The sequence below is a fragment of the Wolffia australiana genome, chromosome 1 (assembly GCF_029677425.1).
Source record: "Wolffia australiana isolate 7733 chromosome 1, ASM2967742v1".
NCBI lineage: Eukaryota > Viridiplantae > Streptophyta > Magnoliopsida > Alismatales > Araceae > Wolffia > Wolffia australiana.
This window is the reverse complement of record NC_135835.1, coordinates 8619487-8633784: the sequence shown is the minus strand read 5'-3', so window position 1 is coordinate 8633784 and position 14298 is coordinate 8619487. Positions and strand designations below refer to the sequence as shown.

General features: G+C 39.1%; 1 protein-coding gene across 1 annotated transcript; it reads left to right on the top strand.

Annotated features, from left to right (window-relative positions):
• Nucleotides 1-10668: 10668 nt before the first annotated feature.
• On the top strand, nt 10669-13535 carry LOC144704833 (DOMON domain-containing protein / dopamine beta-monooxygenase N-terminal domain-containing protein). The gene has a single exon (XM_078577383.1). The coding sequence runs from the start codon at nt 10818-10820 to the stop codon at nt 13470-13472; it is 2655 nt and encodes an 884-aa protein (XP_078433509.1). The 5' UTR covers nt 10669-10817; the 3' UTR covers nt 13473-13535.
• Nucleotides 13536-14298: the final 763 nt, after the last annotated feature.

Genomic DNA, 14298 nt, shown 5'->3' with positions numbered 1-14298 from the left:
TATCTCATCGCGCCCCTCGCCTTGTCCATGCTCATTGTTGTGATTGAACCTATCGCCGCGGCCCACGCCCATCGCCTTGCCACACGCCAGCTGCTCAGATTTTCTTTGGCTATTGCCCTCGCCCTAAGACACCTCGTCTATGCTCGTCGCATTCGCTCGTGCTCACCCTCGCCTGCCTGTGCCGCCAAGCTGCCCACTTGCATGCTGCCTCTGCATGTACGCTCGCCTTACCATGTGCACATTCTTTACTTCCGTCAGTACCTCCCAAATGGGACTCCACCACTGGGGTTAGAGTAGAGATAGACAGGACTATCGTTTTGAGAAATAGGACTCTTCATGGTATGCCTATGGTTGGAACATCGAGGTTGTGTGCACCAGTGGCAGTAGACGTGCTCACACTATTGATCACTATCACGACGTCCGGGCCATTGGGAGCCTCATGGCATACCCAAGACCCCTCATTGTGATCTACTGGTCGTCAGTATCTTTCGGCGCCAAGTCGTTCCTTCTCGTTGATTTTAACGTCGCATAAACATTAAGTACCCATTTGCATTACACTCATCCAAGTGACGCTGGAACAAACGTTGATCCCCACCCTTCGTTTTGCATCAATAAACATGTCAGACCAACTGATCTTGAAATGCTAGACCTACTGTCCCCATTCAATACAGTATGTCCTAAATGTCCAACCCTACTTATCTATGTGGGGTTGAATGGTGCAAGTGTCGGATTGGGATGAGGAAGACTAAGAGTAGATCAATGGATAATTGGAGAAGAATTTGATGACGAAACTTAAATGAACGCAATGGGAGGGCACTAAATGTGATACATGACGCATACCCTAGTGAAGATGGATAATTTATTATGGTTTGTGTTTTGTCCTGTATTGTTTATCATCCCTTGGTTAGCGTTTAGGGATGGTTGACGGGTACCACTTAGAAACATATTGGAGGGGACTGAACAACGAGCCTTTCCAGTCCTTGACAATACAGGGATGGATGCTAAATCAGATCCTGAATGGGAGAAAATTGATATCTGCTTTCATCAATATACAATATATGATATTTGATATCTAGGACTGATATCTTCCACTATCCACATGATAACGGTTTTGCACGCTTATCATTTAGCACTGGAAAATCATTCTCGATATATGGTATTTGCAATTGTATTACATATTAGGACAACATAAAATGTTGTTACATTATATATTATCGTAATCATTATATGTTAGATTTTCAGCTTTATGATCCCCCTTTCTTGTAAAAAGAAAACCTGGTCCACCTATTTCTGTAGAACAATATTGTGGCAATGTAGATGTTAGTGAGTTTATAGGATCCTAGGGACCATCCCAAGTACAAGGGTTGAACAAGCATGACATGTCATCCAACAAACATATAATTGACTCGTTTTCAGTATAAATAGATGTCCAAATCAACCAGCTGGTTGGTCAATTTCGGTGATATTATTAATTGGCAAGCCAAAGATGAATGTCCAAAGTCCAGACCTTCCCAACACCGTAGGTTTACTAATCAATGAGTCCCCGAAAACCACTGTTTAGAACTAGGGACGAGGTGTGAATTTATAAACATGATTGACGTATAAAGCGAAGACGAAGCAAAGTGCTTTTCATGTTTTGCTATCAGATATCAGAACAGACACTGCATATCAAATATTTTAAAGTCATAACAAGCATGATACTTATGTCTTATTTCATGATTGATGAGCTCTTGTTGATAGTTGATCTATTGATACAATGGCGTTTTAGTTCAGGGAGATCATCCAAATGCGGATTCAATGTGAGGATATGTCATCAATGGGATATGGTGGAAATGGGGAGAGGCTACACCTGAGATAGATTGCGGTGGTCTCAAGGGGTGGTGGCAAAAAATATACTAGCTCTTTCTCCCACCATTTATATCTATCTCTCCCCCTTAGATTTTCTCTTATTCCTTTGCTATGTCTCTCAAGATCCTCTTTGTTGAGTTTTGTACCTTGGTTCAACCATGGAAAACATAGTTTCCATGATGCGAAAGAATGAATTAATTTTCAATCGATCTATAAAATCAATACATCATATGTACCTTATGGGGAACTTTTTCCACCCTTGACTTTTCCACTCTGAGATTGTTCTGAAGCCATTCAAGTGCCCGACTTTTAGAAATATCCATGCAATCATGTTGCTCTTGGATCTCCACCTCTTCTTCAACTCTCCTTGAAAATCTTGAAGATCTTCTCACCATGAAGACACTCTCCTTGGTTGAGTGGAGAAGAAAGCATAGTGGAGAAAGGGGGCTCTCAATTCTAGGTTCTTGAAATGAATGCCCCTTCCCTATTTCAATTTTACTCAAGTTTTCCTCAAAAACCCCCATAAAGTAAAATATATTCACCAATGCCCATATGTTCTTATGTGTGTGGCCCTCTAGGCCCATGTATCATTCTGGTTAATAACTTTAGTGGCCTAATATAATTATTGGACGACCTTATTACTTAACTATATCAACATATATATTAATTAACTAAGGATCGATTTAACCCAATCAATATGTGAAGTTTCCAGCCCCTGGGTTGCCAAGCTGCACCTCATGTTCTATAAGATATCGAGTAGAGTTCGAACTCTCTCATGGAACCTTTACCATCATCTGTTACCATATATGTATAATCCATCATCCGCGTGAGACTCTCGAACGACTTAGGGTATGGTTGATTTTGAAACCCTAATCTATCATTTGATTAATACTAACGTGTAATTGGGATCATTAGTGAAGGCCTTCTCTAATATCCTCACTATCCTGGCCAGGGATTTGCTGCATCGTCTTCCTTGAGTCAATCTCCTCTAATATCGAGGGCAGATGATCTTGTCTTGAACCACTAAATCACCTCCATGAGCTTCTTACTACACCCAAGCTATGACTTGTTTGAATCCCATGATTAGAGGCTCGTAAGACGTTGTCAAAATGTAGTTGTCCATTCACGAGATGTCCTTGGTGTCTCGAGTCAATGGATCACTTATACAACTGTGGCATGAATCAACCTGATTGACATTTAGGTAAAATACCTTTTATGGACTCGAATGGATCATTTCAGTGAACTCTTTCTCCGAAGAGCACCCACTATATATCCTTAGTGTCGGTAGACTAATAGCCACATAATCTGCTATACTTATCACATAAGTAGGATCATTTAGTGTTATTATATGCAGATAATTTGATGTCCATCTTGACTATCCATTGAAAAAGAATATTTAGAATACATGTTTAAAGACTAATGATCACTTCATTATGATATCATCATAATTCACTATTTTCATGGACTTCATTATAAACATCATACTTGAATTATAATGAATGTAATATTTTATTCAATGAACTTAAATAAATGCGTTAATGTGATTTGGCTTGATGGCCACATTATCCATCACTCTCTGACTCTCCATATCCCATTTCATATTCATCTAGCTCTCTCTCTCACTCTCTTTCTCCCTCCTTTCTCAATTCCTATTTAATTTGATTTATTCTTCTTGGTACATGAAGAGAGATTGATAGTATACATTAAATGTTTCCATCGATAGCTTGGCTTTCATGAAAATTTGAAGTTATTTAACTCTTTATACACTACTTGGAACATATAGATTCATATTGTCAATCTGAACCACAGATCACACACAAAAATTCTTAATTTAACTCTTAATTCAGATTCATTTAATTCAAGTGACCATTAAATTGAATGGAAATCCTTATTCTGTGTGTAATTTATATTGATTTGAATATTAGATTATCACTATCTCTCTCAGTCTCCTTCACTCTTTCTCCTTCTTTCTCATTCTCTCTCCCTCTCAATATTGTGGTCTCTCTTCCAAGTTATCCCTCTCTTGATTTTTATTAAAAGTTATCTCTTAATTTTCCCTCTTGATTTGTTTATTTCCTCTCATAGTTATCCTCTCTTATAATTATCTCTAAAATTTAATCCATGTCAAAAAAAGCTGTCATACTCTTGCTATTGATTAACTTTTTATCCAAAATGTTATACATCTAGAAAATAATTTACCAGTCTCTCTCTTAATTTATAAACACACTTTTAATCTCAAATTTTATTTGTGAATTATTCTATCTCTCTCTCCATTCGCTTTCATTTCTAAAGGATTTATCCATTAAATTATGTTAGATATAGTTATTTATGTGCATTTGGTAAATCGGAGTCGTGTATTTTCTAATTATCTCAGATTTTAAATTTTACCCTTCTAGTTTTCATGTCAATGGAAGAGGGAATGTATGGACAAAGACCAAGCAGAGGAGACAACAAATGGTGTGTTAAAGCCGTGCATATGAGCAAAATGTTTGTTGATACAGAAGTACTGGACGCATTGGGGATCTGATATATGAGTGTGAGCTTTGTTGGATTAAAATACAAGAAAGCCCATCCAAGAGCAGCGATCAGCATACATAAATTCAAATGCTTTCTAGCCACCCTAGAAATGTGTTCATCCTAAAAAACACTCTCGAACTGTAGGACAATGTGGGCATGAAGCTCCATATTGATGATGACATGGATAATGTGACACGAGGTGTCTTTGGTGGATGGCACTCCTTGAAGGCTAGAATACCAATGGATACAAAGGACATCATTGTATACCGGGCTGACTTGTCTTGGTGTTGGATTGATATAGACATGTGTAAGGAAATTTGGTAGTGTCCCATGAAAATTGTGTGGATACTACTATTGAAGAGGTTGTCAAGCCATGGTTGATAATGTCATTTGATAGGATGGAGGTGAAGATCAAGTAGATGTTATCCAAATTTGAGCAAATATTTCTCACAACATGTGTTGATGTGGAGAAATGTTGTGGCCAACTGGAAATAACCACACACTTGATTGATGCTTACTAGAAGTAACACAAAGACATCCTTTATGTTCAAGATATTTATGGGAAGCAAGAAGGTGAGATCATCTGTGATCGTCATTCATGTGCTGGAGGAATTCTAATAGTGGAGTTGAAGGTTAATGATGTGCTCCTCCTTACAACCATAGTTCACAACAAAATTGTAAACATGATTTTCATTAGAAGCACCAAAGGTTACAGTGTATAATGCCTCAAGAAACAACAAAAGGATGGTAACCATGGATGGAAGGAAATTAAACCACAATACAAGAGATTCAATGCCTAAAGATATGTTTCATGCATCAAACTCGTGATGAATAATTTTTCTAGGAGCACTTAAGAGTTGTGACATCTCTCTTGCTGGGGGATGAGAGTGATATCAACATGACTAACAACCTGTATGACAATGACTATCAGATGGAATTTTTTGCTGAAGGGGGTGAGTTGTTGCAGCAACACATCGGTTTTCTTGTAAAGATGATCACCGAAGTTAAAATGGTTGTTCAATTAATCCGTCAAATTAAGCTTAAGCATCTACACAACGTGAATGTCTAGTAATGAAAAAATTGAAGCCAAACTTAACTGAGCTTGATTGCTTTACACACCATAATAACACCCACGAGATATAATAACATAATTTATTGGGTTAATTCTGTGGAATTTTCATAACTCAATGCATTAAAAGTAATTATTTTTGCATGTTATAAAGGTCTAGATGATTCAATATATACTTAATATTATGATTTTTGTGGATTTAACTGAATTGTAAAGATTTTTTACAAATAAAATGAAAGCCAATCAGGAGTTTCTGCAATGATTAGCAAAACAAATCATTGTAAACCGGTATCATTATGGCATCACGAATCACCATCCCATAATGCCCAATCGTTGGCTAATAGCTTTTCTTATTTTAAAGTTCGTAGGTGACACGGACCAATTAAAAAATAATGGACTAAAATTACAATAAATAAAATGTGATGATCGAGTGAGGAAAAGAGAATAATTGATTTCTTTAGAACTTAAAAGTCAACATTTGTGGTGTTACACATGGCGCACACATGTAATGCCGCCATTGGTTTAAACCAAAGGTAATGCTGATGTGGTGTGCGGGAATGTGTTCCCATGTCACATAATCATTGGCACATGTCAGTGTAAATTCAAGACAAAATGACAAGAAAAAGAAATATAAGTGACTTTTTGTCTTCTTCCTCTAGGCAGGGACTCATAGCTTTCTAGGAGCAATCGATTGTGGAAGACGAGGTAATTGTGAAAACTGATTATTCTAATCGCCAACAGAAAGCAAGGAAGTGATAATACCAATGATGAGGAGAAAAAATCAATGTCCAAGATTTCTCCTACTTCAAAGATTGATATCTAAATATCAAGAAGGTTGATTGAGCTGAAATTTCAAGGGTCACTTCGTCATCACTACCTCCTTCTATTACACCATTTGATCTATAAAAAGAGATGTGGATCCTTAACAAGTTCATCCTTATACTTGCTTCGTGCCCTTCTGGGATGATTGAAAGCTAGTGAGTTTATGATATTCATTAATCTTGTTCTCGTTGTCGTAGGTATGTGAGACGAGACAACAAAGAAGAGGGAGAGCTTACCTGCACCCACCAATTGTTGTGATCTTGGCATAACATAAGGATCTACGATAAGTATACTTGCCTTCTTGGTATCATCATTAGGTTAGAAACATTTCATCATCACATTTCACCATCACATTATCCTTATACCCTTCGATTATGCCTTATCTTTTCACTTCACCAAATCATCATCATTTCATTACGTCGTTATTCGACTCGCTCTTTTCATCACATCACTAGTGTATTCCTCTTTACTGTCACTCTATGAACACACTTGCTTGATCTTTTAAATTCTGATTATCACTATCTACTATTTACTATAATCATCTTAATTTTTATTACTAGTTATCACCATCTCACCTTATATTTTCTCGTTGCCCAACCACATATTTAATATGTATCTCACTTCATCTCACTAATGACAATTTAAAGAATAATAAATCCTTAATTAACATTCCCTAGGGAGATGATCCATACTCATCACTAGCTAAATTTACTTAAAGTGAGCACTTAATTATATTTTACAGATTAAACTTGAAAACACCAAGGACACATTAAAACCTTATTTTTTAGCATATCAATAAATTCAATGGAGGTATTACAAAGTATGATGTGGATCAATGTTGGGACTTCCTTCTTTATAACTCAAGGAAAAGTAGACAAAGATCCCATCATCAAGGTAATATGATATTGGAACAGTTCTAATGTTCAGTTCTATGACCGTGATTGAGGTGAAACATTGGTGATTCATGTAGTGGAAGAATGAGAATGCAATCATTAAATCACATGTCTAGAGACCAAAACTATAATTTCTCGATTGCTCGAGTGAAACATGTTGAGCTGTTCATGTGTCCAGCCTCTAGATGTATCCACACGACCCCAAGACATGCAATGTCCTCCATCTTGAGGATCTCTGTTATTTCTCTACTATCATACTTATGCCATTTCAATTGCACTGGAGGCGGAGAGTAGTAATAAATAGTATGATATCCACCTGATATCCTACATTAGACAACCGTTATCCGATATCCATGTGAAATTGAGATTATTCCAGATACCAAATATCGAATATGCAATGAATAATGTATATGGAGACAAACATTGTAGATTCCAAGACGTGGCAGATGCCAGTACTGAGCATCAAAGATGATAGTCAGATTAGAGATCGCCCGTCCCAATACCGACATCAGATTACGGTATCGGGACAGAAGCTGTAGTGGATACCAGAAATCAAATTTTTGGTTTTCTCTTTTTACGATATCCGGATATCGAATAACGATATCAGACATCGATAGCTATAGTACCGATATTCAATATCGGTATCTGTCTTGATGTCGTCATCCGCCTTCGTCTCTCGGGGAGGATGATGATATCAGATATCAGAGTTGGATATCATATTTTAGTATCCAACATACAAGGGTTGTTAAAAATATAATTTAATCATTGTAGACGTCATCGTGAAACAGTTTGGAGAGGAAATATGTGGGCCAGAGGGTAAGCAGAGAGTTTTATAAATTATTATGTAGCTCGTTTAATATATACAACTCAAACTTTTTGTTTTCTTCGATATGTGATTAAACTCCGAATCCTATTATCCCATATGGAAGAAAACAAAAAGTTTGAGTTGTATATATTAAACGAGGTAGTAATATTTTAAATATATATATTTATTAAACATATTACGCATTAACGAAGTAATAATATAGTAATTATTTATTAAATATATTATTAAATCATTTAATATATATCCTACCTTGTTTAATATTTACAGCTCAAATTTTCTGTTTTCTTCCATAGGGACAATAGGTTTTCGGGTATAGACATCAGATTTGTATAAATTCTTCCAAAGATATACAATATATCCATATATCCATCATGTAATAAATATAGTTGATTGGGTCAAACTGGGCTTCGATGTCCACTGTTATGAGTCCATTTGGGGGGGGGCAAACTGATTATTAAGTATTACTATTTCTACATGTTTAACTAATTGAAAATTCATAAATTCTATTACCAAATATTAATCATACCAAAATAAAGTATATATAACTCTAGCTTAATTACACACGCATACGTTTCCTAGTAAAATGATAAATTATTTATATTATATTTCTATCTATTTGTCAAATATCACAATAAACTAATACCGATAAGAATATCAGATATTATCATCCAACCCTTGAGACGAAGAGACAACACGATTTCAAGACAAATAACATAATCATATATTGGTATTGTAGCGAATGATATCGAACATCGTCATCCAATCTAGATATTATTAAAGACAAATATCGGATAGTCGACTTGCGATATACAGTTTAATAGATGTCCTAATGTCGTCTTCCAATATCGGACTCAGGACATGCAAACACAAGTGGGGAGGAGCCAAAAGGAGAAGGGAGAAGAATGATGGGCACCTGAATAATTATGACGTTGATGAATTTTGTTTGAGGCCTCCCCTATTTACAGTCAAGGGGGAATTTTTAAGAAAAAACCCTTATCTTTAAATCTATCTTACATCGCCTAACAGACCATTTGCGTGTGACCTTCTAGGCCCATGAATTAGTCTAGTTAACACGTCCAATGAACAATAAATTTTATTTGCCTACCTTATGAATTATCAAAATCAACATTTTGATTAATTTTAACCAATATTTAATTTAAGCTAATCAATAGGTTGATTTTCTAGTCCATGGGTTGCCAACATTCTCCTGATGTTCATGGAACCTTTAATATCATAGGTTACCTTGTATGTATAATTCTTCATCCCTGTGAGACTCCTGAATGACTTAGGATATGGTTACTCTTCAAATCTTAATTGGCGTTTTGGTTAGGACTAATGCGTGGCAAAATCATTAGAGAATCTTCTTCTTCTTTGAGCTAATCTTCTCAAATACCATGGGTAGATGATCCCATCTAAATCACACATTCACCTTCGTCGACTTACACAACTGTGTCATGAATTAACATGATTGATAGTTTGGTATAATACCATTTAGAGATTTGTACATATCAATCCAATGAACTCTTTTTGTTTAATGCCACTCACCTATGTCCTTTTTATCTCCACGTTAACGGCTATGGGATCGACCCTAATGATCATATGGATGAGACTAGAAAGTGCTATTATATCCAGATATTTCAATGTCCTTATCGAGTATTTTTAGAAGTAGAAAAATTTAGAACACATGTTGAAAGATGAATTATCTCTATATTATAATCTCGTCCTTAATAACTAAGCCAGATCATGTATTCATAAATATGGAATGTGTGATCGACTTGTTGGTCACATATATTTCCAAAATCTACAATTGTTTATTTTTTATTGAGGAGTTGTACTCAAAAGCATTTTGCATTCAAGGTCTTCTATCCATTTCACCACCAAACTTATAGAAACACATGACGAAGACACGCCCTGTGAGAAAGAACCATCAAGGATTTGGACCAACCAAATTCTTACGATAGAACTCAGTTGCAGAATGATATCCCAAGATAGAGAAATTTCAGATCTTTCTACATGCTACATTGCAGGTGGGAGAAGAAATTCAGCTCAACTAGTGGGGTAGTCAAATATGAAGTCAATCCGTTGTCTTGCATAAATTCCAAAATGTGTCCTAAAACAATTTACTATATCCAAAATAATTTGTATACATCTTTATGACTGAATAAATTCATATCATGATGTGTTATTTCAATCATATAAAGTCATGAATATATGCACTTACTTGCATATATCTTATCATGGAACTTTGAATATTGGCTTTTACAGGCACATTACTTCAACAAATGTTGACTCTATCAATATTTTATACAAGGTGTCTAGGATATCATACCTTTTGAACGGGTACGAAAAACATGGATCCCAAGAATGGCTCTCATGAAATGAGTCAGTGGACTTTGGTTCCCAAAATGAAACGTTGATCTTCTGGTGGCACCCAATGATCTTCTACAGATATATTGATAGAATAGTTATTTATATATCTCATAATCCTAAGTCACATTTTCATGGTTTTAACAAGTTTTTCATAACTTGCTTGTCTCATACTCGTTAAATTTTCAGCTTCCAACAGTGACGGTAGCCCTTCCAAAAACCTACATTTACAAGCATAAATTTCTCTTCCTCTCCATCAAGGTAAATTATTTTAACAGAAGAAGGGAATCGGCGGCGACTCGGCGGTTCACCGAGTCGGCGCCGATTCAAGCGCATAAGCAGAAGAAAGAACTGCGACCGGCAAGCCTGTTTCTTCTTCTTCTTCTTCTTCTTCGGAGAGGAGCGACGACGAGGAGAAGTCTACGAAACTCCGCAATCTTCCCAAGATTTGGGGGGAAATCAAGGTTGATTTCCGATGAGGGGAAGGGCGATCCTCCCGTCCCTGATCGTCTTCTTCCTGCTTTCCCTGATGCGGGGCGGTCGATCGCTGGAGAAGGCTTGTCCGGAGAGAAATTCAACGTTTTCCGGATTCGAATCTGATCTCGTCATGGTTCAGCATCAAGTTCGAGGGATTTTCCGCGTGGAGGACGCGTGCTCCTTCTCCGTCCGCAAATTCGACATGTTGCCGGGATCCGGCGAGGTCCGATGGTGGGGCGCCGCCGGCGAGGGTTTCGAGAACATGACCCAGGGCTTCGAAATCTCCGATCTGCCGCTCAATCGAACCTACAACAACGAGACGATCGTCGTCCGGCTCAAGAACCGCACCTGGGACGAGATCGGCGTCGTCTCCGTCTGGGACGCGTCCACGTCGTCCGACTTCGGGCACGTCGTCTTGAAGCCGCCGGCGCCGTCTCGAACGCGCGAACCCACCATGTTCGACAACTGCAGGGCTCTCTCCCCTCGCTACCGCCTTCGATGGACGCTTGGCAACGACTCCGTCGACGTGGGTGTCGAATCCGCCGTCGGATCTCAGTACTACATGGCCTTCGGGTGGTCAGATCCTGGATCGGCCTCGCCCGCCATGATCCGCTCCGATATCGTCGTCTCTGGCTTCACCGAAGAGGGCAACCCCTTCGCAGAGGACTACTACATCTCTGCAAACAGTGAATGTTTACAAGACAAAGACGGTAAGTCCCAAGGAGTATGCCCGGATAGAGTCTACAAGGAAGAAGAAGGTGGAGGATCTGCCATGGTCAACAATACTAAGCTCATCTACGGCCACAGGAAAGACGGGGTCTCCTTTATTCGCTTTAATCGCTTGCTTAAAACAGGGGATGTGAAATTCGACATTGTGGTGAACAAATCTGAGTCCATGGCAGTGATCTGGGCTTTGGGCAAGCTCAGACCCCCCGATGCGCTCCACCCTCTTTATCTTCCTCAAAAACATGAAGCAGAGCTGAATCAGTCGTATGGGTTCTTAACTCTCAATCTCTCTCAATCGGTGGACGATTGCGCTGGGCCGTTGGATGCAGAAGATAAAGATGATCAAGACCTGATAATTGCAGACCGCAAGACTCCGTTGGTAGTGACTTCTGGCCCTCCTGTCCGCTACCCGAACCCCCCCTCCCCTTCAAAGGTTCTTTACATCAACAAGAAGGAAGCTCCAACGCTGAGAGTTGAGAGGGGAGTCCCTGTGAAATTTTCCATTCAAGCAGGGCATGACGTGGCGCTTTATGTGACGTCCGATCCGGTTGGGGGTAATGCTGCTTCCAGGAATGTTTCTGAGGTGATTTATGCAGGTGGAGCTGAGGCTGAAGGCGTCCCTGCAAGCCCAAATGAGCTTCTCTGGTTGCCTGATAGGAAGACTCCAGACCAGGTTTATTATCAGTCTTTCTTTGGGAAGAAGATGGGTTGGAAAATTCAAGTGGTGGATGGAGGTCTCTCTGACATGTACAACAATAGTGTTCTACTAGATGATCAGCAGGTCACTCTTTTCTGGAGTTTGTCTGAGGACTCCATCTCTCTGGCAGCTAGAGGGGAGAAGAAAAGTGGGTATCTTGCTATTGCTTTTGGTGCTGGGATGGTGAATAGCTTCGCTTATGTGGGCTGGGTGGATGAAATGGGGAAGGCCCACGTCAGCAGTTACTGGATCGACGGCCGGGATGCGTCGAACTTGCACCCGACTTCTGAGAATTTGACTGATGTGAGCTGTAAAATGGAGAATGGTATAGTAACCTTTGAGTTCACTCGCTTGTTTTCACTTTCATGCACAGGGAGAATTGAATGCAAGAACGTGATTGATCCTGCGGCTCCCTTGAAAGTGGTGTGGGCGTTGGGGGCTCAGTGGTCTGAGGGTAACTTAACTGAGAGAAACATGCATTCTCTCACTAGCTTCAAGCCTATGAGGGTGATGCTGATGCACGGTTCGGCAGAGGCAGATCAGGATCTTCGCCCGGTTTTGGCTGTGCATGGGTTCATGATGTTCGTTGCATGGGGAATCTTGATCCCTGGAGGAATCTTGTCTGCAAGATACCTGAAGCATGTGAAGGGCGATGGCTGGTTCAAGATTCATGTCTACCTGCAATACTCTGGAGTGGCCATCATGTTGCTTGGGTTGCTCTTCGCCACCGCCGAGCTCGGAGGTTTCTCCATGAGTTCCCTGCACGTTAAGTTTGGGTTCACAGCTTTAGTTTTGGCCTGTGCGCAGCCGGTGAACGCGTGCATAAGGCCGAAGAAACCAGCCAATGGGGAGGTCCCGTCTTCGAAGAGGATTCTCTGGGAGTATTCTCATGTCATCATTGGAAGATGTGCAGTTGGTGTAGGGATTGCATCGTTGATCACAGGTATGAAGCACTTGGGAGATAGATATGGGGATGAGAATGCTCAAGGCCTCAATTGGGCATTAGTCCTCTGGTTCTTGGTGGGAGCTCTGGTAGTTGTGTACTTGGAGTATTCTGAAAGGAAGAGGAGAATGTTTAATAGGAATTCATCTGCAGGCACCTGGGTGTTAGGAAATACTGATGATGATGATTCTGCTGATCTCTTGCATCACAGGAGAATATTCTCTGAAGAACCAGATAATCAGGCATCTAGTGGAATGGAGATCCAGCTTGAACCCATTAGCAGATAGACATGATTCTTCTTATATTTTGTCCTCAATGTTTGTTTATATGATCAAAATTTTGAAAGAGCATGTGAAACAATGGAGCGATTTCTCGTCTGTTACGGGATGATTGATGCCCGTAAATTATGCGTGTGATGCTTGCAAACTAGGTTCCAGAAGAGCAGACTTACTTTTCATTACTGTGTGCGGTACAGTATTAAATTGACCGATCACAATGAGATATGCAAGTTTTCAATAATTTCTGAGAAATTGAGCTTCTTGTCTGGCAACTCCTTTTGATCTTTCTTAAGCACGGAGTCAATTTTCTGTGATGACTCTGGAGTCTCTTTGCTTTCCTATTTCGTCCAGTTATTTCAAAGTGAGATAAGATTCTTCTGGAACTAAAACTAAAGCTTAGGAAAGAAAGGTCAAAATCAAAATGAGTAAAAAGATCAAAATCAAAGCAAAAATTTATGATTCATCAACCACCATCATTAATTTACAAGAGATGGAGAAATTGAGCAGAGTAAATGAATGAGTGGACTAGACTCGAGAATAATCGTGGGGGGGAAGATATTCGACATGGATAATTAAGGGGATTTAGGGTATTTGTTGACCTGTGTTTAAATAGGTGAAGAGAAAGTACGGGGAGAGAGAAAGTGAGAGTCCGCCCGGGAAAGGGGAAAGAAGGAGCTTTCATTATATAAATCAAAAGACATGTTTTAGATTATCTTTATATTATGGATTCCCAGCCCATGTGGGGGCATTATCGTCATTTTAATATGTTGCCTTTCTTTCTATGTTGCCTTTAAATAGCACAGCCCTCTTCCAAGGAGGGCAGACTGGAATTTGA